At 44.7% G+C, this 27,079-nt stretch overlaps 1 protein-coding gene across 27 annotated transcripts in view; it reads left to right on the top strand.

Annotated features, from left to right (window-relative positions):
• Positions 1-1,608: 1,608 nt before the first annotated feature.
• The window catches only part of MAPK8IP3 (mitogen-activated protein kinase 8 interacting protein 3), an 81,485-nt gene continuing 56,014 nt past the window's right edge, over positions 1,609-27,079 (top strand). For 21 of the 27 annotated variants that reach the window (XM_064725872.1, XM_064725868.1, XM_064725860.1 and 18 more), the window contains exons 1-4: positions 1,609-2,209; positions 24,856-24,976; positions 25,717-25,787; positions 26,515-26,606. In XM_064725872.1, the coding sequence (XP_064581942.1) occupies positions 1,676-2,209; positions 24,856-24,976; positions 25,717-25,787; positions 26,515-26,606 (818 nt within the window). In that variant the 5' untranslated portion in view covers positions 1,609-1,675. The remainder of the gene's footprint in view (positions 2,210-24,855; positions 24,977-25,716; positions 25,788-26,514; positions 26,607-27,079) is intronic. The other 6 variants (XM_064725870.1, XM_064725871.1, XM_064725869.1 and 3 more) reach the window with 1 other exon arrangement.

Raw genomic sequence — 27,079 nt, 5'->3', positions numbered from 1 at the left:
TTTTAATGTACAATTTAAGTTAAGGCTCCTGTTTTTCAGCAGGAGCTTTAACAATGTCATTGGACCTGGACCAGGATTCTGTTGTAGAAAGGAGGATGCACCTCAGCTGATATCCCCTCCCCTCAGGGATGCCTGCTAGATCTGTTGGGATTACAGTCAGAAGAGTAGGGCTCATCAGTCTCTGTGGTTCAACAGACTTTAGTTTGTGTCACATCCATTGTTTCAGTTTCTTATGTATGTGGACAAAATGCAAGAAAACTTTATAAATGTTTTTTCATGCTGTCTAGATTACAGGAGATTAGAAATTCAGTGTCATATGGAATTAGTGAACAAATCTTACCTTTCTCTTTGCCTGCCTTGCTTCTCTGCCTGTTCACCTGTACATTTTTATTCATAATATGTTAAATGCAATCTTGCATTTAATAAAGCACACTCTTATGTTTGTTGTGAATAACAGTACAACTCTTGGTCTGAAAAGTTTCCCATACAAGACAGAGTGAATCAAGGCCCAACATGGGTGACCTACTGCGTTTTAAATTTTTGAGCAGGAGTTTTTTCACATTTGTTTCTTGTATCTATGTAACCAGTGCCTTTGATGCACTTGGCTGGGTCTGCTCTGTGTGGAAACATTTGAAAATTTGGTTGTTACATTCAGCTGTCTCATAATCTACTGGTGATCCATCCCATAACTAATTACACCTCAGCCTCAATTATTGTAGGACCCGTCCAAGTGAGCTACACTTATTTAATTCAGTATTATTCTATTCCTTTCCATTCTGTTCCCTTCCATTCCTTCAATTCTCCTTTTTTAAGAGACAAATAGGTTTTTGCTATAAAAGTAGCTGTCTAAAAGCTGCTATGCTCTGAATCTATCGGTATGTAATCAGCTATGATAACGTAACATAGAACAAAACAGTTATAAAACTTAAAATTCTTAATAACCACTGAGGTGTGATATTCCCATTGCAATTAGGCTTTCTGGGTAGGGTTAAAGTTCTTTCCTTTTGTGCAACAGCATCTACCGATATGAAGCTTTCAGGGTGATTGCTAGTCACGACCTTGGATTTACACTCTTCTTCAAAGCTCTAAGGCAAATGAAGGTGTGGGGAGCCTTTTCTGAAATCGACCCCTTATTTCTCTCTGCTGCCAGGCTGTTCTCAGTACAGAGCAGAATGATTCCTGCTGTCTTCCAGCTTACAGCCCAAACTCAGCTTAGGCCAGGATGTGGCAGACTGACTTCTGTGACACCTGCTGAGGGTGCTAGAGGCTGCCGCCCGTAATTTGCTGGAGCTTCTGCCCGTAATGTGGCGTGTGCTGCTGTTGCTTTGGGAAATCTACTGATTAAATTCGGGATTATGCTGAATTTTCTTTGAAGACTTGAGATGGCCAATTTGGCCCTCTGGCTTTCAGTTCATCCCTGACTGAACAGGTCCTTGTCTGCTGCCTCTGTAGTAACTACGGCTGCCTGATCTTGGAAGCACAACTACCGCGGCTGTGACGGGTCTGTAACGCGCCTCCCGGAGCCAGTGCGTGTCCGAGATGCGGCGCGACCCGGGCATGCGCCGCCTTTGTCTGCCGCGGGGCCCGGCACCGGCCGCGGGCGGTCTCGCTCCCGGCGCGGTTTGCTGCGCGGGCGGCTCGCCGTCACCGCTGCCGCTCCTGTCTCCGGTGCCAGATGCACTGCGGCGCTGGGCCTGCTCTCAGCACGGGTAACCCGCACCCCCGATCGAGCAGCTCTGGGCGGTGCCGCCGAGCTCCGCCCCGACCGGTGCCCGCGGACCGTGACGCCGCGTGCGGGGCGGGGCGGGGCAGCGCCCGGTGGCGGCGGCGTCGTCAGCGGGGCCTGAAGCAGAGGCGAGCGGAGCGGGGTGGAGAGCTGTCGGCCGGCAGGATGCTGGAGATCCAGCTAGACGATGGCGGCGTGGGGGGGTACCCGGGCGATGATTATTGCTCGGGGTCGGTGATGTCGGAGCGGGTCTCGGGCCTTGCCAACAGCATCTACCGCGAGTTCGAGCGACTGATCCACTGCTACGACGAGGAGGTGGTGAAGGAGCTGATGCCGCTGGTGGTGACGGTGCTGGAGAACCTGGACTCGGTGCTCACCGACAACCAGGAGCACGAGGTGGAGCTGGAGCTGCTGCGGGAGGACAACGAGCAGCTGCTCACGCAGTACGAGCGGGAGAAGGCGCTGCGCAAGCAGGCCGAGGAGGTGAGTGCCGCCGCCCCGCGACTATTTTGGCCACGGCCGGGCGGGGGCCCCAGTGCAGGGGAGCGGGAGGGCCGAGTGGGTGGCGGGGGCGGCTCACGGATGCGGCCTCGGCCACCTCTCACAGACCTTCGCTCCGTCGCCCCGATCGCCGCCACTGGCGGGTGCCTGCTGCCCGCGCCCCCGCGGTGGGCCCGGTTCGAGGGGAGGCGGTGTGGGGGGCGGCCGCCCCGGGGCAGCGACCGCCGGTACCTTCTAGAACGGAGTGCGGGGGCGGGCCCGGGTGAGGCGAGGCGCATCCCCTCCCGCGAGGACCCGGGACTCCCCCGACCCCGACAGGCCTGGCCCGGCCCGGCTCCTCTGCCGCACCGCGGGGCCTCGGCCACTGCGGCTGAGCTGCACCGTGATAGCGGGAGGGAAAAAAACCGAACCACAATAGCTGCAATCCTGTGGAATTCCTGAGGAATTAGAAATCGGTTTGCAATGCTAACAGCATCCGGAGGGGTCAGCATAATTTGTGGTGTAAAAAATAGTTTTTAAAATGGGTAATTTGTGCAGTCATCCAGCATTCGCAATGTCAGCTGTAAGCTGTTTCATTGGAGCAAGGAATTGCCTTTAGAGTATAACGTCTTATTTTTGAAACTTACTGTATCAAAACTATGCATTGAGTTTTAATAAAATTGTTCCCAAATCAGCACCTGCCGTTTCCTGGAGCGTGGATGCGCTTTCGGGAGAGCGGGGACACGGTTGCCCAGCTGATGGGGTTGTTTGGAAGTGGCTCAGGAGAAATCTGACCCCTCTGATGGAGAGGAAGAAGAATGCTCCGATTACAGGGGCTCGGATGTAGACAAGACAGAGGGGAGGTGATCTGCACTCTGTCATCTTGCTGCATCTGCGCCTGTCCCTGCTGAAATAAAGAGCATCCTTTCAGCCTTGAAGGCTGGGAGCCATAGGGATTGCTGTTCAGCCTCTTGGAGTGACAATCTGTGAGCTGGAATAGAGCTTTGGTGCTGAAAACAGTCCATCCTCACCACATCATCCCCACCACATCATCTCTCCTTTAAACTTCTTAAAAAGTGGGGTTTTTCTGTCTTTAGACTAAGGAAGAGCAGATTTAAGATTCAGTTGCTTTCCTCGGAGTCAAGTTCTGATTTGATATGGGGTAATCAATAAAATAAAAGAAATGGTAGTAATGAAATAGTTGTTGAACTGGAGAATGGTGTAAAGCAGATGCTTGATTTTCATAGACATGTTTGTGTTGCTTAATAATCATGGGCAAGAAGCTTGGTAACTCAGTGGGGAGGACACTTGTGGTCCATTACTGATACTGAAAGCAAGAGCCAGTCAGTTAAAAGTTTTAGTCCCAAGTTCTAATTATGTATTAATGGACTAATAAATGATCCTGAAGTTCTTTTGAATGCTTATAGAGATCAAAAATTATTCTGAGTACATGATGTTTATTTAGGTTGTGTAGAGACAGCATTTTGCAGCTTCAGAGAAATAATTTTTAAAGTGCACTATTTTTGGGAAAAAAATGATACTGCCAATGGGGGTTGGACCGGTCCATTTGGAATCATCTTGCATCTTTGGACTGGGGTGGATTTCTCTTCTGGGCTTACTAGATACAGGATGTGTTTTCTGGAAGCAGATGTACTGATGGCAGTTACATTCCCTGCAAGGAAATTTCAGAACTGTGGCAGAATACCATTTGCCAATGATATTTTTAGAAAGTGAGATTTAAAAAGTGCCAGTGATGATGATGATGAAGGAGATATTCTTGTCATCCTTACACACAGTAAGTGGGGGAAGTGTCTGCAAGAAGACTTGTTATCAAAAAGGAATAGATAATGTGTTTCTTATGACAATAAGTGAGCATTGTGCCTCTACAAGCCCCTTATACAAGGCCATGCATGGAATACACAGCTGCTTGTTTTTTTCCCTCAGTATGTAACAAAGTACATTATTTATCTGTGCCTGTTTCCCATGCACTGCTTACTCTGCAGTAAATTGTATGGTATGGGGGTGAAAGTCCGTATATGACAAGGACTTCTGCTGGCTACCAGGTAATTGTACACAATCAAAAACCAGAAAACTATTTTCTTCCCAGAACGTGCATTGCTGCTCTGAAACAGTGCCAAAGAGACAGGGACTGTCCATCCCACCTCTCCCAACAGCATCAGTTTCCTGGGCTGTGCCTCAAGTCTTGGGTGGGATCTTCTCTTCTAACTGGGAAGATCCTCCCCTGGAAACAGGATTTGACCTCAGTCTTGATTCCTCTCTGTGTATGGGTTCCAATTACTATAATCAAATCAACACTGAGAGGTTGGAGATGAAAAACGTATCTGTTCTTTTGCAATATCCTGTCAAAGGACCCTGAGTTACAGTTACTTTATATTAATTTATGAAATTCAAAGAAACAGAAACCACAGGTGAGCATTGTTCTGGCATTAAAATGTGCATTGTATTGGCTGATTATCACTGTGCAGAGCCATCACACCTTGGTGTTCATCTTTATGCAGCAGTTGTGCACGAACAGACTGTATAGGTATGGTTTGTTAAATTAGGGTTAATTGTAGCATCATAGAAACATGAAATAGTTTGCGTTGGAAGGGACCTTAAAGGTCATCTAGTTCCCACACCTGTGCCGCAGGCAGAGAAACAACTTCCTTTTCATTAAGGCCATAAGGAATATTTCCTTGTCAAAATTATGTCTTAAGACAATTCTCTATATTGTCTTTTAAATCAATCTTTGCCAAAAGCAAATTAATGCTTTACTTTCTAAATGCTTAGGTTGTAGAGACTCCATGTTTTTGTCCTAAAATAGGGCAGCAGAAACATCCGGGCAAGTGGATTTAGAATAGAAGTTTCTTGGTATGAGGCAGTGCTGTCAGTTGCTGTCATTACAGAGCTTAGTACAGAATTTTGCAATTTTCCATGACCTCCCAGCTACTGAAGATACAGGATTCTACCAGATTTTTGGTGGTTTTGTTTTCTTCCATCTGTTTCATACGAACATAGAATACATATGTGTGAACATAGGGTCATTATTGCTTGTGCGGTGTGGTCGTCTGTGGAATCACAGACTCCTCTAGTGTGTCTTTGATCACCTGAGATTGAGTCCCACACCCATGCTCAGTCAGGGGCAGCTGGAGCAGGTTGTCCAGGACCTGCTTAGAGTTTAAACATCTCCATGGATGGAGACTCTCTGTCTGTAGCCTCTCTGGGCCACCTGTCCCAGTGTCTGACCCCTTGCAGGAAAAATGTATGTCCTTGTGTTCAGATGGAATTCTGTGTGGTTTCCCTTGTGCCCATTGCCTCCTGTCCAGAGCAGAGTCTGGCCCCCTCATCCTTTCTTCCTCCCAGCAGGTACTTGAGCACACTGGTCAGATCTCCCAGAATCTTCTTGAGCAGCCCAGCCCTCTCGGCTCCTCCTCCTGTGCAAGATACTCCAGTTCCTTAACCACCTTTGTGGCCCTGGTATTTGCACTGGTGCATAGGACATTACTTATTTTTACTGGCTAAAGTATTTGGTTTAGCTTGATGTCTTAAGGAAATAAAGCTGTTGGTGATTGCTGTCTTAGGAGCTGCCCCAAATAACTTAGGAAACTAGTGGCTGCTTTCAGATGTATTTGTTAAATAAAAAGGTTACTTAAAATTTTTGGGGTGTCTTTTTGGTGAATAGTGAAAGAGAAAGGTTAATTGAAGGTCTTGCATGTTGAGGGGGTAGACAGAGTTGCCAGCGTGCCGGTGATTGGTGGCAGCAGGACAGTTGGCAGGTGGGTCTGGGGCAGGTGGGTCCAGCATGTTCCTTTTCTTTGTGGGGTCTGCTCAGGGAGCATGTAGGTGTAGAGCTGGGATGAGGAAAGGGCTAGGGACACCTGCAGAAATCCTCAGGGAAAGTAGGCCTTAATTGGGTCCACTCTTAATGAGACATTTTGATTTATGCCAGCTGCTTTCCTAATGTTCTCTATTCTTTCTCTCTTGAAAACAGGCATCACTTGTGTGCCCTAAATGCTGATTTCTGCAGTGATTGTTCATCACACTGGGCACTGATGCCAAGATGAATGTGCATGTGTGAATGCACATAAAAGCTTTGCAGGGATGTTTGGGGTATGTTAGCATGGCTTCTTGGAGTTAGGAAAGCCAGATGGGCCTCTGCCATGTGGGAGGTGCCTTCAGACCTCTTGTTGCATGAAAACTGCTTCTAGGGAAATTTACATCCCAAGGGAATAGTGGTGGCTGTCCATAGAACACAAAGTGCCTTAGTAGCAAAGTAAGAGTGTTGTGTGATTTGCAGCATAAGTTCATGCTCATTAGAATGTTTGAAACAGTGATAATTGAAGATGACTCGGTGCTGATCAGGAGGTCTGATCCCTCCTGAAGGCTTTTTGTAGCTGGGAGCAGCTTCCATTGGAATGTCGCTGGGAAAACCAGTGGCTGTTCCCATACACTGACTGCTGGGGTGGTCGGTGTGTTTCCAGGCTGCAGGTGTTGGAGGGCAGGTGCTGTTGCCATGTAAGTGTCATGGGCCTCTGCTGGGCTCTGGGAGAAAGGAGTCTGCATGTAAATATGTGGGTTGATGTTGGACTTGGCTGGGAGATGGGCGGTGCTGCCTCGAGCTGCCTGGGGTGCAGTGTGGGGTTCAGCAGCACAGTAAGCCCTTGAAGCAGTGTGTCCTGCCTCTTGTGACATGCCCAGTGGGCTCTCTTCAGCATTATTGTCTTGTGGGCTTCTCCATGGGTCTTTTGGCAGAATCACAGTCTGGCTGAGGTTGGAGCCTTTGAGCTCATTTGCTTTAACCCATTGCTCAAGCAGAATCACCCAGAGCAGGGTGCCCATGAGTGTGTCCAAGCAGTGTTTGAGTATCTCCAAGATGATGGGAGACTACAAGACCTCCTTGGGCAACCTGTGCCAGTGCTGACAGGGAAAACTGGTTTTCTTATATTTAAAGGGAACCTTCTGTGTTCCAGTTTGTGCCCATTTCTTCATGTTCTGTCACTGGGCACCACTGGAGAGAGACTGGCTCCTTCATCTCTGCACTTCCACTTCAGGTATTTACATACACCTCCCCCCCCGCCTCCCCAAGCCTGCTCTTTCCAGGTACTCCAGTCCTTTTATCCTTGGGGCCCTTCACAGGGCTCTCTTCAGTCTGTCCCTGTCTCCCTTTTGCTGGAGAGTCCCATCCCTGGGCACAGCACTCTTGACCTGCTGGCTGTAGCCTAGGACGCTATTTGCTTCAAGGTCACATCACTGGCTCATCTTTAACCTGGTGTCCAAGAGCAACCCCAGTTTTCTGCCAAGCTTAGTGGCCCCAGCAGGTGCCTGTGTTCCCCAGGGGCAGGGTGTTAACTGTGAAAGCCCTTTGCTGGCATTGCCAAGTGTAGGACTTTTACTTGAAAGGCACCTGGGTGTTTTCATCCTTTCCCACAAGAAGCAGTATCCCCATCTCCTGCTGTCATGTCTCTGTGGCCATCACTCCTCATTACATCTTGCTGTTTGCATTGTTATCTGCCTTATAAGCACATTCAATTATCAGTAAATAATTTTTATTTAATAAGAGGGCTCTGGTGTCTTATTTGAAGATCAGTGGCAGTATTTTGGAAGAGCTGGTCCTTTGTGAGGGGCGCTGTGGCTGCCACATGTACCTGAAGAGCTTTCCGACTGAGTGGCAATACGGTGAGCTTGCTGGCTTCTGTCTGCATCTCAAACAGCACAAGAGCTTGTAAAAATTCTCTCCTTTGTTAAGGGATGCCTTAAATATTGTCCCGCCTCATACCCTCCTTCACTTTAGGAAGGTGGGGAGGAAGGATGACAAAAGTCATAGTTGTGGGCTCCAGCCCCTGATGTTCACTATAAGTCCTTTCTTTTGTCCTGCCTTAAATCTGCTTTCTTTGTGGAATGACTTGCACCTTGGGAAGATGTTTTGTTTCCCCACCCTGAAAACAGATCTTACAAATAGCTGATTAATGGGAATTTCTGCAGCCTGATGGTGACCTCATACCATCCAAAGAGGAAAACTTTGTGGAATGTGGGAGACCAGATACTTTTACCTGAATCCTTTGCAGTATAGGCTGGTGAAAATAACTGACAAGCATGAAGTGCAGGTTCACTTGGTACCAGATCTGTCTCCATATCCTTTAGGCCCTCTTGATCCATTCCTGGAGCCTGCAGGTACTGCCAGATTTCACCCATGGAACAAGTATGAAAATCTTTGTGGTTATTAGAGGGTTATTCCAATTAACCTTGAATTCTTCTCTGCAGTTGTCTTGATTTACAAATGCTGTTGGTCCTGGAGAAACCAGATTCTTTATTTTCATCAGAACTACTATGATACTTGTGAAGATAATTTTCTGCTGAGCAGGCAGATGTTTGCTTATATATTTATGTTACTTTTTTCCTTTTTTCCAAAATACATCCATTTAGTTGCTCAGAAGTAGAAAGCAACACAAGTGAAAGAATTTGTGGTGATCCCATTGGGTCTTCTGGATGAGGTAAAGCTCACATTTTGGGGTGTTAACCATTGTGTCTCAGTTTTCTCTCATGCCTTTTTTTTCAGTGATTTCATTTGACCATGATTCAGAATTGATCATAGTCAAATGATCAATTGACAATACAATTACACAATATTGTACATTATGATTAAAACTCAGCAACTGAAGATAGTAAAATTAACCAACAACATAAAATTGTTTCTGGAGATACCTGAATTTGAAATTTATATCTAAGCAGGTTAGTTATTTTAGATGAAGATTCTAATGTTCCCTCTGAACTGGTAAAAGAAACTCACTGGCCATTCTTACAGCCTCCTCAGGATATCTTCACACTGAATTATCTCTCCCCAGGCTGAATTTTCTCACCTTTGTAAACATGTTGTTTGACAACTTCTGCAATAGAAATTGCTTAATAAGGAAAAATAACTTTGTGTTTCAGGCATTATTTAAAATTGTCATACAAATAAATATGCGTTAGGTAGACGTGGATGTGTATTAGAGAGGCTTATACTGTATAAAAGACGTAACTTTTTACCCCAGTGTGCTTGATTTGTGGAAACCTACACCTTGCAACCTGCACAGAATAAACGTCTCATTTCTAAAATCAGACTCTGTGTCTTTGTTTGGAGAGCTCCTAAAATTGACAGCGGCTCACTGCATTGGCAGTGGCAATCGACACATACCCCATGTGAAAGGTTGGCATGTTGGGATGCTGGACATGCCTTGCCTTACAAAACCTGTAGCAATATAACTGAATAGGACTGTAAGCTAAAAATTTACTATCCCATCATGTGTCTTCTGATGCAGGACTGGGATTGATGTTAATACATATAACTGTAAGGAAATAATTCCTTTCTTCCCCTGAAGGTGGACTGGGGGGGCATTTGTTGAGGCATAACTTTTTGATGCCTTTTCTCTGCTCAAAGAGATGTTAGAGAGCTGGCTCTGCCAGCAACTGGAGTGTTGCTTGCCATTCTGGATCAGGTGCTGCCTCCCTTGCTCCTGCCCACAGGACACCAGGGCAGGAACCACTCTCTTCCCTTTCCTGGTATCATGGTAGTGTTGTGGCAGTCTGCCCTTTTCTCTTTGTCTCATCCTTTGTGCATTGCTCTACAGGAGAAGGGCGATACAGGCATGGTTGGCTGTGAGGTGGGGTGACAGCACAGGTGGAACCTGGGCTGGCAGCAGGGAGACATCCTGAAGGATGTAGAATGTGCTGTGCTGTTCTGGAGATGTCAGCTCATCAGCCAGTGCTGGCTTTGAGCTGTGGAGTGAGGTGTGTCCTGCTGCTGGCTTCTCCCCAGCTGGTCTGATGGAGGATACCCAATGCAGACTGAGAGCTGAAGTACAAATGCTTTGGGTTTATGCTCCAAGAGATGCAGAAGCAGCTTGTCCTTCCCTTGCCTCTTTTGATCTTCTCCCCATCGAAAGTTTGTGTGCAGAATAAATTTTTTTGTGAAAACTATACATGTTTCTACCTTATTAGAGGTGATGTTATAGGACATCAGCTGTTGGAAAGCCACTTGCTATAAACACATGATTAGTTATTACAATTTTTCCAACAAATTGTATGAATTCTACACTGATGGGATGAAATGCATTTAGAGATTCTTCTGTTTACAAGTTCTGTTAATTTAAAGGAATGTAACAGTCAGTTTGTGATTCTGTTTTGCAATAGAGACTGCCCATATGATGCATATTTTTAAATCACTTCTCTATGAGGAATTAGGCTTTCCACATGTAATGCCAGTCAGTCCTTGCCATTTGGTAACTTTTATTCTCGCTAATCTTGAGTGAAAAAATCTGTATCCGTACACAGATCCTTCATACAAATCCTCACTCAAGCTCATGGCAATTACTAATATTCATAAATATCAGTGTTACTAAAAATTGCCTTGAAAGCAAAATAGTGAGCAAGCACTGTGAGCTGTGTTTTATTTAAAAAGCAGTTCAGGATAATCTGAATATCAGTTGATAATGATGATCAGAGGCAATGGCTAGGTTTCTCCTCAACAGGGTTAACTGCATAAGTCAAATTGTGATCCCCAAGTGAGCTTTTATGAGAAACTTTTTTCCCTCTGGTGCAATGGAGCAACTGCTGCCTGGTCCCTTTCTGTTCACGGCTCTGCAGATTGATTTGTCAGTAATGCTTTTGGGATTTCCCCAGGTATATGTAGGCAGAAGTTACTACTGGAGTTTCAGCAAGCAACTGTAAGAGAAAAGCCAAGAAGTCTGAGAGGATTTGGCTTTACTGCCATTGCAGATGGATTTAAATCATAGAATCACAGATGGTTTGTATTGGAACGGACCTTCAAACTCATCTCCTTTCACCCCCTGCTATGGGCAGGGAGATCTCCCCCTAGACCAGGTTGATCCCAGCCTCATCCAAACCCTGGCCTTGGACACTTCCAGGGATGGGGCCGCCACAGCCTCTCTGGGCAACCTGTGCCAGGGCCTCCCCACCCTCACAGGGAATAATTTATTTGTAATATCTAACCTCCTTTAGTTTAAAGCCATGCCCCTTATTCTATCAAGTCTGGAGAGAAATTGCAATAACTGAATTTTCAAGAAAAATCCACAGTCAGTCTTCATTTATCTGAAAACAATACAGTCTTCCATCTAACAAAGGCATCTTGGCCACCTTCATTCTTTCTCTTGTCCTCTGGTGAGGATGGAGATGGGCCCACATATCCCCATCATCACTGGTTGTCTTATTGCCTCTGACCAGCTGTAGCTGGCTGGATCCTTTAATGCCATTGAGGAGGAAGCAAGGGGTGTCCCAGGTGAGAGAAGCTGTATCTTGCCTGGCAGAACAGGTGGCTTTAGTTCAGGATTCAGTGGGAAGCACCAAACCTTTTGCTCCTGAGCTGATTGTGACATGGCCTCTTCTGTTCATGAACACCTGCTAGTGTCTGTCTTCTGTCCCAATGTCCTGCTTGAAAGGGACGTGCTCAAAGCAGGACATTATCAGCTGAGTCTGATAAAAACAGTTTCAGGCTCTTATTTATCTTTCCTTTTCTAACTGGATCATGGCCATCCCACTTGGTGGTACGAAGGTGAGTTGCTCCTCAGTTCCAGAGCAGACCTGCTTGTCCCCCTCAAGACAGGAAGCATCAACAGAGAATTGCCTGCCCATTCACCTGCAAGGTTTTGTGGAAAGGTATTCCCACTGGACGTGTGCCAGGTTTCTCCCAAAACATAATTGTACATAATAATACTAATTGAAAACAGGAAAATTTGCTGATCTGTTAATGGTTGGGTATTTTCAAGGCATATGGCCCAAAAGCACATTAGCTTTTTGCCGTTTTTGGGTTTGGGATTCTGTGCTTCCAGAAGGACTGAAAGACACCACTGGCAATACATTTACGAACAGCACATATGGGAGAAGTGTACAGTATGACCTATCATACATCTTGAAAAATGTGGGTATGGAGAAGTACCTTCCCTTCCCCACAATGAAGAGAGGTGTCATTTCAGTGTATTTTGTAATTTTCTTTCACCAGTCAGTGATAGCTTTGGAAGAGAGCCCAAATACATGTTTTGGTTGAGCTAAATCAGTAATCTCTATTTATTAGCAAAACTGGAGAATTCTACTTTGGAGGGGAGAACAGTGTCTTGGCAAGGACATCACAAAATCATTTAGGTTAGAAAAGACCTTCAAGATCATCAAGTCCAACGTTTGACCCATTACCACCTTGTCAACCAGACCAGAGCACTGAATGCCATGTCCTGTCATTTCTTGAACACCTCCAGGGACAGTGACTCCATCATCTCCACAGGCTGCCCTGCTGCTCCTGTCCGTCCTTCCTTCCTTCCTTCCTTCCTTCCTTCCTTCCTTCCTTCCTTCCTTCCTTCCTTCCTTCCTTCCTTCCGCCTTCCTTCCGCACTTCCGCCCTTTCCATTCCTTCCCACTTCCTCCTTCCTTCCGCTTCCTTCCCCACTTCCTTCCGCCACTTCCTTCCGCCACTTCCTTCCCTTCCTTCGCCACTTCCTTCCGCCACTTCCTTCCGCCCTTCCTTCCTTCCGCCACTTCCTTCCGCCACTTCCTTCCCTTCCTTCCGCACCCTTCGCACTTCCTTCCGCATTTCTTCCGCCACTCCTCCTATCCTTCCCCATTCCTTCCGCCACTTCCTTCCTTCCATTCCTTCCGCCACTTCCTTCCTTCCTTCGCCATTCCTTCCGCCATCTTCCTTCCTTCCCTTCCTTCCGCCATTCCTTCCTTCCTTCCCCCTTCCTTCCCTTCCTTCCTTCTCCCTTCCGCCACTTCCTTCCTTCCCTTCCTTCCTTTCCCGCCACTTCCTTCCGCATTCCTTCCTTCCTTCCGCATCTTCGCCTTCCTTCCTTCCCACTTCCTTCCTTCCTTCCTTCCTTCCTTCCTTCCACTTCCTTCCGCCCCTTCCTTCCTTCTTCCTTCCTTCCTTCCTCCCTTCCTCTTCCTTTCCCGCATTTCCTTCCTTCCCTTCCTTCCCACTTCCTTCCCCACTTCCCTTCCTTCCACTTCCTTCCGCCACTTCCTTCCGCACTTCCTTCCGCCCTTCCTTCCTCCTTCCTTCCTCCCTTCCTTCCTTCCCCTTCCTTCCCTTCCTTCCTCCTTCCTTCCTTCCTTCCTTCCTTCCTTCCGCCACTTCCTTCCGCCACTTCCTTCCGCCACTTCCTTCCGCCATTCCTTCCTTCCTTCCTCCTTCCTTCCGCCCTTCCTTCCGCCTCTTCCTTCCGCCACTCCTTCCGCACTTCCTTCGCCCTTCCTTCGCCACTTCCTTCCGTCCTTCCTTCCCTTCACTTCCTTCCTTCCTTCCTTCCTTCCTTCCTTCCTTCCTTCCTTCCTTCCTTCCTTCCTTCCTTCTCCTTCCGCCTTCCTTCCTTCCTTCGCTTCCTCTTCCTTCCTTCCTCCTTCCTCTCCTTCCTTCCTTCTCCTTCCTTCCCTTCTCCGCCTTCCTTCCTTCCCTTCCTTCCGCCACTTCCTTCCCCCTTCCTTCCGCCACTTCCTTCCGCCACTTCCTTCCTTCCTTCCTTCCTTCCGCCACTTCCTTCCTCCCTTCCTTCCTTCCTTCCCCTTCCTTCCTTCCTTCCTTCCTTCCTTCCTTCCTTCCTTCCTTCGCACTTCCTTCCTTCCTTCCTTCCCACTTCTTCCTTCCGCCACTTTCCTTCTTCCGCCACTTCCTTCCGCCACTTCCTTCCTTCCTTCCTTCCGCCACTTCCTTCCGCCACTTCCTTCCTTCCTTCCTTTCGCCACTTCCTTCCTTTCGCCACTTCCTTCCTTCCTTTCGCCACTTCTGCCCTCCACTCCCTCCCTCCCTTACTCTGGCTTCAGAGGTAGGTTGCTTCCCCATTCTGGAGCCCTGCCATCCCACCAGCCTGCTCCCCTTCAGCTGAAGTGCCCATGGCTGCTCTGCTTCTCACCTGTACATGGTCTTTGATCTTCTGCGCACTTTGTTACAAACTTGTAAATTAAGGATGTAACACCTCTTGGGATAGTTTTGTGGTTTAACAGAGTTTTTCATCACAGCCACTTTTGTATCAGTGCTAAATGCAACTGCAGCATCTTTCTAAATTCCATTTATTTGAACCACTGCCCACACTTCAGTAGCCCCAGCTTTGTCCTGCCTCCCCGGTTGTATGCCTTGTCATCCCTTCAGCTGAGTGGTTTTTGTGGTGGACTTAAGTTCAGTCAAAATCACCACATAATTTGCACCACAATTCCAGATAACAAAAATACCTACAAATATATCCTTTCCCTCATGAAGACAAGTTAACACTACCAGCTTGTGTAATTTTAATTTTTTTCCTTTTTATATTGTTAATTCCATTAATATTTGTTTCACTGTCTATTGTTATCCATGCTCTCTCTCTGCTCAGCATTTAAAACCAGTGCACCAGTGTCTTTTATCTCCCTGGGTGGAGGCATATGCAGGAGCCAACTGTGACTTCAATAATGCAATGTCATACATGAAAAAAAAAATATTTTGGAAGAAATTAAAAACAGGCAGGCCAAAGTCTGGACAATGGTTGTTGGATGCTTTAAACTTGCTGTACTTGGGGTATGATGAACTCTCTGATTTGGAAGAAGATTCACATCTATGCTCTTGAAATAAGGAAACTCATCTATACTAGTACTTACCAGGGAATTTTACTGGGAATGCCTCTGTCCAAGTGCCCAGCTTTCATAGAGCAGTCTGCTGTGTGAAGAAGCAATGTGTGAAGCAGGAGTTCGGTCGTGCATGTTACAAGGTGATGGATGTCTGACAGCTGCTCAGCCTGTTAATAGTATATACTATGTGTTTATACACACACATTAAGGTGATATTAGCATTAAAAATGTGTGTAGCTGTAATAGGTAGTAGATATATATCACTGGACACTGTCTTGGTTTGAGTTGAATTACTTCAGACTTGAGCCCTAGGGACTTCTACTGCATAGTAATTTTTGCCCCAGTTTCAAAGCTGTTTTGCCACCAGCATTCTCAAAAACACCCACTCTTCCTTAAGAACTCAGGGCAGCAGCACTGGAAGGGACTTCCTGAGTCAGCATGTCCAGTCGCTGAGTATTGCAGGAACTTGAGTCACATAATCAGTTTCATAAATATGTACCAAGCTTGGTTAAACCTCATGCCTCTATTCCTCCCTTCCTCAAAATTGCAGTGGAATTCTTTTTTGGATTTTAATTCATGGCCTGGTTTTCCTGGTTTGTTATTGTGCTATCATTGTCTTTTACTATTAGTGAGTTTTTGCCCTATCAGGTATTTATTTCTTTGAGAGAAACTGGTCCTGTCCTATCTGGTCTCTGCAGGGTCCTGGAGCCAAACTCTGTTCCTTTGCCAAAGAAGGCAGATTTGCTGGCCTGTGGCATGTGTCACCTTGCCAGCCTAATCTTGTTTTATAGATTCCCTCATATTTTCCTTGAGTGACCTGTAGCCACATCTGATGCTTGGGCTGATCCTCTCTGAAAGGCAGAAGGAATAACGTGATTTTCCAGAGAAAACTTACCTGTGCCTTACAGCATGTGAATGCTCTCTGTGAGTGTCCCATGGCCTTTTTCAAAGTGTTAATAATAAGGTTTATGTGAGGGCTTTCACCTTCATTAGCAAGTCTGATGTGGCCTATACAACATGGAATGACTGAGATGGAAACATGTCCATCTCCTCTCTGCCCTCCTTGGCTGCAGTTGCACCTGGCCCACAGCATGTCACTGTGAGGCCAATTAGCTGATGGTTCCATCATCAGCTTCCTCTCCACCCTTCTCACAACACAACTGGTGGTTCTCATGTGCATGCCCATGCACTCAAGTGCTGTTCAGCCCTGCATTGCTCTGGTCTCCAGAATAATTCAGTTTTTCTCTCCAATAGTTTGTTCTCTTTAGTGCTGGTGACACCTCCTGGTGTAGTGTCATCTTCAGGACTTCACAGTCATACCTTCTTTCTTGTTGGCCATCCTGGTGGAAATAAGATCAAGGCTGTTTTCAAGGCCACCTGCTCTGCCAGAAGCCCATCTCTTCTGTGTGCCCCCCTTTCTTCTCATGCATCTTCTGTCCCAATTAACCTTGTCATTAGTCCCACCCAGAGATGAGAGAAGCTGGATGTGTGAACGCTGTCTGAGGCAGAGCCTGGAGCAGGGTCCAAGATGTGGGAGGGTCCCTCTGTATCTTCTGGCTGTGCTGGAAGACCAGGCCTACTTCATGGAGAGCATCATAAAGGAAAAATAATTCTCCATTGGAAAAAGGCTCAGGTCCCTCTGAGCAGGAATATGGGAGATGGTAATCTTTGCATACATCAACAAAAAAAAAGATATTTATTTAATGGAAGACACTCAAACTCCCATCTATGGTTATTAAATATCTCCTAGATAAAAGATGTCATTTTGACTTCTTGGAGTTAGCGTCAGGAACAGAAATCTTTTATCTCCAAGCTCTGCAGATATAAAGGTAATGTTATTTCACTGTGCTTCCATGGAGATTGGAATGTTCTTTCAGGAGTGCATTTGTCTTTGAGGATAGCAAAGATTCCAACGCAGGGCATAGCTCAGAGCATCTTTCTACTGATGCCAAATTGATTTTTGCCTTTTTTGCTTTTATATATTCTCAAGGTCCTTTACACATATATTTGTAGCTCTGTAGCCTATTATTGAAGCTATGTACTGCGTGTCCTTCTGGGCTAATAAATTCTAAAAGCTAGGTTAAAAATACAGTTAAAATGACATTATATTCTGTTCTCTTTTATTATGTCTTGGCCATTTTGCTAATAATTGGCCATGTTTACAGTCAGCTTTATTTGCCGGCAGAGACCTTACCTGAGGAAGGCTGTATTTTTCCATATGCAATGCTTGTATGTGTGTCTTCATGTGATTCAGGGTTATATACATCTTAATTATTCAGTATGAAAAGGTTATTGTAATAATGCATTTCTAATATAAAATTCCTCCAGGGCTGGTATGTAATGTGTGCTATACTGGGAATATGGTTTGAACTTCAGGCCAAGCTCTGCAATGAAAACATAAGAGTTTTCACATCTGCCCCAGCTGTGATGGCACAAATACACTCAAAATGAGGAAACCACAGTAAGCAGAACAGGGGACACTGGAGAACACGCAGAGCAGAGCAAGGGACATTAGAGAACACAGCTGGAATTTGCTGAGTTTTGTGACAAGTACAGGGTAAGATTTTGAACAACTATGAAATTTGAGTTGGTAAATCAGTTGTGAATTTTAAGAAGTGTGCTCTAGTTGCAGTTTTAAATTGTTGGTTCTTCATGACAGAACTGCAGCTCTGTTCAGCTCATGGCCTCTGTCAGTGCAGTGTGGGAGGGTGAGAGTTTGGCCTTTTGGGCTGTGCCTTGTAACACAGTGCTGTCAGTGACTTCTGTTTGCTGTAACCCTTCGGAGATGGAGAAGATACAGTCTGTTACCAGAATTTACTCCTACCACTGGTGTGCTTTCTCATAGCATCGGGATCAGGTGTTTGCTGTACAGGTACCATGACTGTGATCACTTGGAACAGGGTCTGCTGAAGGCAAGTGCTGTCCAGGAGAAAGGGTGGCATTGCTTGGAGCATCCCCAGACCATGGGTCTGTCACATCAAGGCACTGAGTGAGGAGCAAGATGAGTGATAATCAGGTGAGATGCAGGGAGCTCTTTTTTACCTGTAGATGATGCTGCTTTCAAGGAGCCAAAACATTTCTAAAATTCATGTTAGGTACAGCATGATGGAAATGCAGGAATGTTTTTATCATGGGGGGAGACGACTAATGACCATTTTTCTGTTTTCTGAGGGTCCATTTCAGCTCTTGAGACCAGCAAGTGAGTGTAGCTTTTTAATATTTTTAAACTATTTCTTTTCCCAAGAGAAACACTAAATATGTCTGTACTGCCTTTCTTCTGGGAATGTTCTCATGCAATGAGGTGAAGTTAATGTTGGTGTAGACAACTAAATTCCTTAATCTTCTACTTCATCTTTGCTAAATAAATGCTTATAGGGATAAAAAGCTGAACATAGAATCACTGAATGGTTTGGGTTGGAAGACACCTCAAAGCCCATCTTGTCCTACTTGCTGCCATGGGCAGGGACCCCTTCTACTAGCCCAGGTTGCTTCAAGTCCCACCCAGCCTGGCCTTGGACACTTGCAGGGATGGGTCAACCACAGCTTCTCTGGGCAACCTGTGCCAGGGCCTCCCCACCCTCCACAGGGAACAATTTCATCCTAATATCACATTTAACCCTGCCCTCTGGCAGTGGGAAGCTGTCTGAGCGTGTCTGTGGCCTCCTCTGGACTCACTCCAGCAGCTCTACCATCCCTCTGGTGAAGACCCCTGAACTGGAGGCAGCACTGCAGATGGGGTCCCACCTGAATGAAGTCAGGGCAAGAATACCATCCCTCACCCTGCTTCCCACGCTAAAATGAAACCACAGCTGCCTCAAGTGAGGGGTTTTCTCCCAACACAACTTTCACCCACAGCCCTGCACCCTCACTCAAGTCTGGACTGAACCCCAGCACTCCCTTTGCTGGGCCCCCACTGAATACACTGTCCGCCACCACAAATTAAGGCCACATAATGAGATTCCTGCATCTCTGTGCATCTCTCTCTCTGTTTGGTTTCTCACTGATATGATGTGATGATTTCTGATTATATGTTACTATTTTTAGTCATTTTCTTCCTTTGCAAGAGACAAGAAAGCAGAAGCCAAGCAATTCACAATGTACCACTGCTCTTCAGAGGCATAGTCATTATTTGGCCTTGGGATGATTTTGTGCTAGTTATTTTCCCTCTAAAGAATAGTGTGTGAGCCATTGTTGTTTGCCATAATCCTGGATTATTTTTACAGATCAATGATCCTACTTAAAATCTGGGGATAGACCCTGGCAGAAAAAAAAATCCATGTGACATTTATAAATACATATATATATATATATATATATATATGTATACCAGTTCCCCAGTTCCACATTCCAGTTCTCTTCGGTGACTGAGGTGATTAACTGTTTAATTGTTCATATTCAGAAATTATTCTTTGAAATTAGGTGTAGAGGCTCTGGAAAAAAAAAGAGAAAAAGTAATAAAATATTAATGATTTGGTCAGCCTTGCTGTTCAGAGCTCCTGGGGCTGGGGACTCTTTCTGCTTCCAGTGCACCCACTGCTTTGTCATGATGAGAGACCAAAAAAAAAGTACCTAATTTCTTTACCAACAGTAGAATTCTCGTGTCCTTTTTATTTCTCTTTTCTGAAGGTCTTTATTGCATCTCCATAAAGCTGGAGTTGGAAGCTGTGAATTCTTGAGGTGAGGGTGTGAGCTGAGCTCTGAGCAGTGAAGCCATCAGGGAAAAGCAGTGATAGCACGTGGCCATGGGAATGAGAAACCTTTGAAATCAAGGGCAGCTGCAGTAGCAGGCTCAACGTGGTATGCTACACCACACACCATCTTGCCTCTTGGCAGCACTAAAGTAGAAGAATGCAGTCAACAAATTTGTGATGCAGTGTAGCTTGGACATTGGAGTTGTGGCAGAGTGCTTTGCAAAGAGTTTATTGGGTTATTTTAAGATGTATTTAAAAAGTCTATGAGGCTATGCTGTTTGGTTGTTTCTTTGGAGTTTTTTCATTCCCTACTTGGATTCAAAGTGACAGAGAGCAGGGTTAGATTGGCTGTTGGGAAGAAATTGTTCCCTGTGAGGGTGGGGAGGCCCTGGCACAGGTTGCCCAGAGAAGCTGTGGTTGACCCATCCCTGCAAGTGTTCAAGGATAGGTTTGGATGAGGCTTGGGGCAGCCTGGGCTAGTGGAAGGTGTCCCTGCCCATGGCAGGGTGCTGGGACAAGATGGTCTTAAAGGTCCCTTACAAACCAAACCAGTTGTAATAGGAGCTCCTATTATACGTTTATAATGAAAGAGCAGTGTTTGTAGTGTGTGCTTTCAGAAGTCATTGGGATTGTACTGTTCTGAGGCCAGAACTGTGGATTTGATTCCTCTGAATATTCCCTGCCCTTAGGAAGGTTTGCTGGTTAGCATGAGTTAGCATCCACAGAACTTTGGAATTTCATCTTTGGGCATCAGACATCTGTGCAGCATTTAGGGAGGATTGTCTGGGCATAGACTTAAGATAAAAAACACAAAAAACAGGAGAACAAATAATAAAGTTTCTTTTTCTGTTATAACTGGGTTTGATGCTTTTTGTAAATATTACAGAAAATGTTCTGATGGGAAAGAGACTTACAAATTAGTGTTCCTTCTGCCTAGTTATTTTTAGAAGGTTTAAAGAGTTGGGGTAATGTACTGGATCCTCTTCAAGTTACTGAGAAATTCCCACAGCTTCAACAGGGCCAGGATTGTATGGTCTTTCTGAAAGAAATGGAAAAAGTGAAATGCCAATGGATATTTGTTTACTGAGTTTTATTCACTCAATAACATGTACATGTAGTATGACTGCCTCTGGGAGCCTGGTTAATCAAAAAAGTTAAAAAAAAACCAAAAACCCTTTATGCAGTTTGTGTTCTCTGTTTCTGCTGCCTTGTTGCAAATTTTCAGCACCATGGGGAGGCAGAGTGGCATAGAGAGCACTGAGGATTTCTTGTGTGCTGGGGATACACTTGGTAGATTTGAGTTTGGCCAGGAGAGATGCTGGAGCCAGTCAGGCTGCTTATCTGGGCCACCTGCAGCCTCATGCCTTGGGCTGTGAGCCACAGCTTGAGGGCTGTGGTCTGGCATCCTGCTGGAGATGAAGTGCTGCCTCTGCTGGTTGTCTCTGGAGGCTCTCGTTCACAAGAGTAACTCATCTGAATGTCAAGTGCCTGTTTTCTCCGAACTTCTGATGCAGCTTAGTTGTACTTGTGGGTGTGCTCACATCTCCGGCTAAAGTTAGTTAAATCTCTGCTGTTTCTAGTGGCTAGTGAGGTGTTTCCCTGGATGTTGTGGCTTACTGGGGAAAACTAAAGCCTGCCTGGATACCGTGGTAAGAGTTCACTTGTGCCATGAAGGATGAGCAGCAGTGATATCTGGACATTAGGAACATCTTCCTTTGGCAAAGCCGTGGGATTATTGCGGGTAAATCAGGACTCCTGATTGACTGACCGATATGATCAAGCAGAAGCTGTTTATTGTTTACGTTACACGCACTTCTATGGATTCTACAAACGACTAAGATCACACTTCTTGATTGGTACCTTTGTCGTGTTCCCTTGTTCTCAGCTTCCATGATTGGTAACCGTGCAGGCGTTCTACAGTCCTCTGTTATCTAGTTCTTGCCATCCTGGTATGCAGTCTCTCAGCTTCTTCATTCTTATATTAGCACAGTTTATGTCTTAGTAACCTTGATGAATTTCACGGTGCTTTGAGAAAATTCTGATAAGAACAGTTACAGATGATTTGCTGGTGCACACTGAGATCCAAGTTGTTCAGATACATTGCTACAAGGAATCTTTTCCTTGTTCTGCTGTGTTAGCTGCTCACTTCACTCTGGATTTGGGACTTTTCCTGCTGTCAGAGCTTGTGATGAGCATGGAGAAACTTAAATTAAATGAATTCTGATGTCAGAGCAGGTACAAGGTGCTGCACAGCCAGGAACTGGGTCAAGCCCTTGGGCCCCTGCACACAAATGCCATCATTTGATCTCCTCAGCACCAGGATAGGCCATCCTGCCGTGCATTTATGAAGAGTGCTGTTCTGCCCTACAAAAACTTAGGGCAATATTAATTTTTAATATAGTTGTCTTCATGTCTCTTTTCCAGGTGCTTAATTGATTTCTAGTTTTATGTTTCTTTGATTACTTTTAGGTTGCAAAATAGACAGGTATGAGGAAAAAGACTGAGCCATATTTGTAGAAGAGTTAAAGTTAAGAGCAGAGAGGAGAGGGTGTTGCGTGTTCCTGCGTGGAGAAATGGGAGCAGGAAAGTGATGAAAGCTGAGCCACTGCAATGTGATGGGGATTTAGCCCTTGGCTGTGATTAAAAGGGTTCATCAGTAAAGCTTTAGCACAGAGTGCTTCCAGCAAAATCCTATGAGATACAGATTATACCAGGAAAACACTCTCTTGGAATAATTTCCATCAGCCTCTAGATGGAGCAAGTGAAACTGCTCATTGTCAGTGTCTGTTAGGACTTCTTTTCCTGTTTTATTAATTCTGAAATTATATTGTTGTTCTGAAAAAGCATTCAAAAATGAATCCACAAATTTACACAGCATGTTGTTTTATAAAGTTCTCAGAATCTATAAAACAGGTTGCTGGCTGAGTGACTAAGGGATTTCAGTGTTTGATATCTAAGGAAGAAACACATTTAAAAATCTAAACCCTTGAACAATCTTAAAATATAATTAATAAGTAAATTTTTAGCCTCTGAGATTACTTCTTTATAACGGAAGAAAGGTGTTGGTATTTTTGCTGTTTCTAGAAAGTTCTGTGCGAAACAGCCATCAGTGGGAAAAACCCCCAAGCACTTACTACAGTAAATTTGGACAAGAAGAGGAATAAAGTTAAAAGCCTAGTTAGAGGTTAAAGGCACTGCAGAACACTGAGTGCAGGGAAGCAAGAAATGGCTAAAGTGTGTTTGATTGTTTCTATAAATACAGATGTGTAGGAATGCAAACTGATTCACTGCTCCAGGAATTTACTGAGCAATTTTAAAAGTTTGCAAGAATCATAAATAATGTGGCTTTCAGTCATCTGCAGAGAGGATCCAGTTTATAATGATGGTTCCAGTGTCCCTGCTAATAATTCCAGTAAAAGCGGTAGGGAATGGGCAGAGCTTTACCCTGAGAGTGCAGCAGTGCGGACTGGTTCATCTGCAGAATTTAACAAAATAATCTTACTGAGCATTTAAATGTGTTAGTTTCCCTGAGAGTCTTTGCCAAAAAAAGATTCTTACCGGTATCTGTCTCTTTTGAAGTAAAACAAGACTTTAATTTGTTAAATTGAAATTCTCATGCCTCTGAGTTTGTGAGAGAACCCTTCCCCCATGCAGAGGGCAAAAGGAGAGAGTGGAGAGAGTTTTTCCTCCCCATTATTCATGCTTTTAGACAGAGGAGGTTTCTCCAGCCAGTGTGCATGTGCTGGTGAATCTAACGGGCCTGGACCTCAGGAGGATTTGGCAAACAGATGGAGAGAGAGAGGCAGGGTCAGAAGCAAAGCCCTGTGAGCTCTTCACAGGCTCCTCTTAATTCCTGTGGGCTCCTCTTGGCCCATAAACATTTTTAAGGGTGGATTAAAGCCTGCATAGCTTAATTTCCTTCTCACTGTCATCCTCAGCAGCTCCAGATCCAGGGCTGCTCCCAACTATGCTCATGCAGCTCAGCTAGGTGTTCTAGTTACTGGACTGGGTGGTGCAAATAGTGCTGTACTTTTGGCTTTGTTGGGTGGAACTATTCAGGAGTAATGTAACGAGACTTGAATTTTTAGGTGTATTAGCCAGGCCAGGATGTGTACTGCAGCTGGTGGGATAGCTTTGCAGTACTGTGGCCCTGTGAGCCTGGTGGTAACATTCAGGCTTGGTTTGCTGGAGAGAGGCATGTATTCTCTGAGCCTTAGAGACTTTCCCAACCATTTGTGTCTGGGATGGTACTAGAAGCAGCTGTTTCTAAACCTAGATGTGTGGGCTATGGGTCATTATTACATTAGTGTATTCTGCAGAAGACCTCTGATAACCATGTATGACACAAGAACCAGGCTGGTCCTGCAGAGATGTGGAGTTGCATTGACTTCCCAGGGATCCTGCTTAGTTTAAATATTTCATGATGCTTTATTATATGATACAATATATGATACTTTATTATATGATATAATGCTTTATTATATATTATATTATTAAATGGTATTATACAATACCTGATATGTATATCTGTGATATTTCATTATATGGAGCCCCTGTGGTTCCAGTTCCTACCATGAGTTGTGTAATATCCCACAGTGGAGCTGAACAGAATGTTCCACATGTTTTACTCTACTCTTGTGTGCTGGTGTCCACAGCAGGGAGTGACTAAAGCTTGCAGGCAAGAAGTGACAGTTTACAGAAAAAACACCCTGAAATCAGGTATTTTCCTGTTGTGTTTTCATTGTGAAATGAGTGTATCTCTAAAAGTTTTCTTTTGGTCCAGTGTCCTGCGCCGGGGTCACACTGCTGCGTGCAGCTGCCTCTGTGTTGGTGATAATGGGAGTGAGCAGCACCAGAGTTGGAGCTTAGTTTTCCAAAAGACTTGCACATTTCTGCGAGACTTGTCTCCCCACAGGAATTTTGGATGGAGCTCTCTACATTTGCATCATTAAAAGAGTTAGTCTGAAAGTTTCTGACATAGCTATTTTTAAATACATGATTGTAAATAAAACTTTTCTTCTGTGACATCAAATTAACAGGAATTAAAATTCAGCCTGCCACAAAGAAGACCAACATTGCTGAAGATGATAAAGTTGTGCTGGTTTGCAGAACTTATGTTGGACCATAGTTTCTATGTTTATTATACATTAAAAATAACAATAAGTTTCTAATATAAAATAGATTCTTCACCTTGGTAAAGTGCTGTTGTGCTACCTACAGTACTTAAAAATTCTTATTTCTGATTTTGTAATTTATATTCCCTCACTTTATATTCTCTCAAATTTCTATTTTTTGAGGAGAGGAAGGGTCATGGTAGGGCAAACCCTTTTTGCATGTAATCCTCATCTGTGCCTTCTTCTCCACTTCTTCCCTATGCAGAAGTTCATAGAGTTTGAAGATGCACTGGAACAGGAGAAGAAAGAACTACAAATCCAAGTGGAACACCTTGAATTTCAGACTCGACAGCTGGAGCTGAAGACCAAAAACTATGCAGACCAGAGTAAGCATAGCTGTGCACCAGACACCATTATACACATGCCTTCCACACACATACAATACTACTTTAAAAATAATCTTCATACTTTTTTTTTGGTTTAGTGTAATTTGTGCAAAGCCCAAAATATCTGGTTATCACTTACTTTGATGTAAAATTCTGGGCTTTCCCAAGGGTGGGATGTACCCACACTAATTCAGTAAAGGCTACATTTCTTCTCTTTTGTGGTCTGTCTCTCCAGATGCAAGGTGTAAGATTTGGGCCTTTGAAACCTGGTTTCCAGTTTCTGTAGAATCTTCCATTCTTATAAAAATCATCACATTAATTATTTAGTTAGTTAGTTACTTAGTTTATGTATTTGTTTTACAAATACTTCCTTAATAAGTGCAGGCATTGAAGTTCCCCTCAGAATTTGTTGGTGTTTCGTCCAGTACTCCTGCTCCTCAAGTAGCCAGAAGAGCCAGTCCCAGAGGACAACAAACTGTTGCCAAACTAAGATGCTTACAGGGCACCAGGCTACTGCTGAAAAACTTCTGTGGTTTTATTGCATTTATAGTGCAAAATCACTGGTTTGGGAACATGCAGGTACCCATGAACTAAGAGTGTAACAGACCAAATCCCACAATTCTGTTTGTTTTATTCAGTAGGTATAAATTAATTTCTAAAAAAAATAGGCTTTGTTTCTCAAATAGTTCATTTTGTGTGCCAGGCATGTTAGCTGATAGTTGGGAATCTTCTCTTGGCAGTTTCTCGGCTGGAAGAACGTGAATCGGAAATGAAGAAGGAGTATAATGCTCTGCATCAGCGTCACACAGAGGTAAGATATTATCTTTCTAAATAAATAAGTTCTTTGTCTATATCTACATGACTATATCATGTCAAAGAACTCAGCTTTACAATCCTAGTGATGACTAGTGCTTCTGAAGTTGGGAACATCAGAAGTACCTGACTGGAGGTTGTAAACAGGATGGAGACAGGCTGTGTTCACTGGTACCCAGTGGAGACAGCTGGCACAAACTATGACACAGAAAATTCACTCTGAACAAAGTAGTAAAAACTGCTTTCTTGCAAGGGCAATTAGCTCTGGCACAGGTTGTTCAGAGGAGTGTTGGAGTTTCCTTGGAGATATTCATAAGCCACCTGGATGCGGTCCTGTGGCCGTTCTGTGTGACCCTGTTTCAGCAGGGGGTGGACTAACGGACCGTCAGACATTCCTTCCAATCTGAGCTGTTCTGTGATGCTGTGCATAGTGCCCTGCTACCTCATCTCCCATTGCCAATGAGCCTCTAGACTTACGTTGTTTTTTCAAGGCTCTTTGGTTGTGAGATTCAGCTGAAGTGATTTCGAACACTATTTGCTGACAAGTTTTCTATCAGATTAGACCATTCACTTACATCATCAGCTTAGAAGGCAACAGTAAACACAAGGAAATCTGCAGAAAAACCCAGGGGACTGGAAGTGGATACCACAGAAAATTAAACAAAAGCAGAAAATGAGCCTTTCCTTCTCATCTCTTTGCCTCATGGATTTTTCTCTCCTCACAGATGATCCAGACCTATGTGGAACACATTGAGCGATCTAAGATGCAGCAAGTTGGAGGAAATAACCAAACTGAGGGCAGTGTACCTGGGAGAAGGTAGGGCCATGACCTTTCCATGTGACACGTGCCACCTGGGAACTTACACACTGAGTGTGTGCATTTGAGAGAGAAAACAGAGCAGGACCTTTCCCTGGGGACATGGATTGTAGCTGAAGCTCTGTGTTAATGGGTTCTGGGTGAGTTGTGGGTACTTGATGGTGAGGAGCTTTCTCTGTTGTTTTACAAAGGTGAGGCTTTATCATGCTGCTATTGACGGGGCCTCTGGAAAACACGTTCATGTTCTTAAGTAGTCTGTAAAAGTTTATCCATAGAATAGATGGTGTCAAATAAAATGTTTGTCTGCTTGCATGTCTTTGTATGTGGGATAGGCAGCAAAACCATAGCAATTAAATGCATTACAGGATTTTTTCATGTTGTTCTTTCAAAGGAAGCTTTCTGTCAGTCACCAAAAATCCCACTTATGTCCAAGAAAGGGATTTTCCTCCCTTCTTGCAGTGTTTGGGTTCTGA

Source organism: Zonotrichia leucophrys, chromosome 14 (assembly GCF_028769735.1).
Source record: "Zonotrichia leucophrys gambelii isolate GWCS_2022_RI chromosome 14, RI_Zleu_2.0, whole genome shotgun sequence".
Lineage (NCBI taxonomy): Eukaryota > Metazoa > Chordata > Aves > Passeriformes > Passerellidae > Zonotrichia > Zonotrichia leucophrys.
This window is presented reverse-complemented; position numbering and strand designations above follow the sequence as displayed.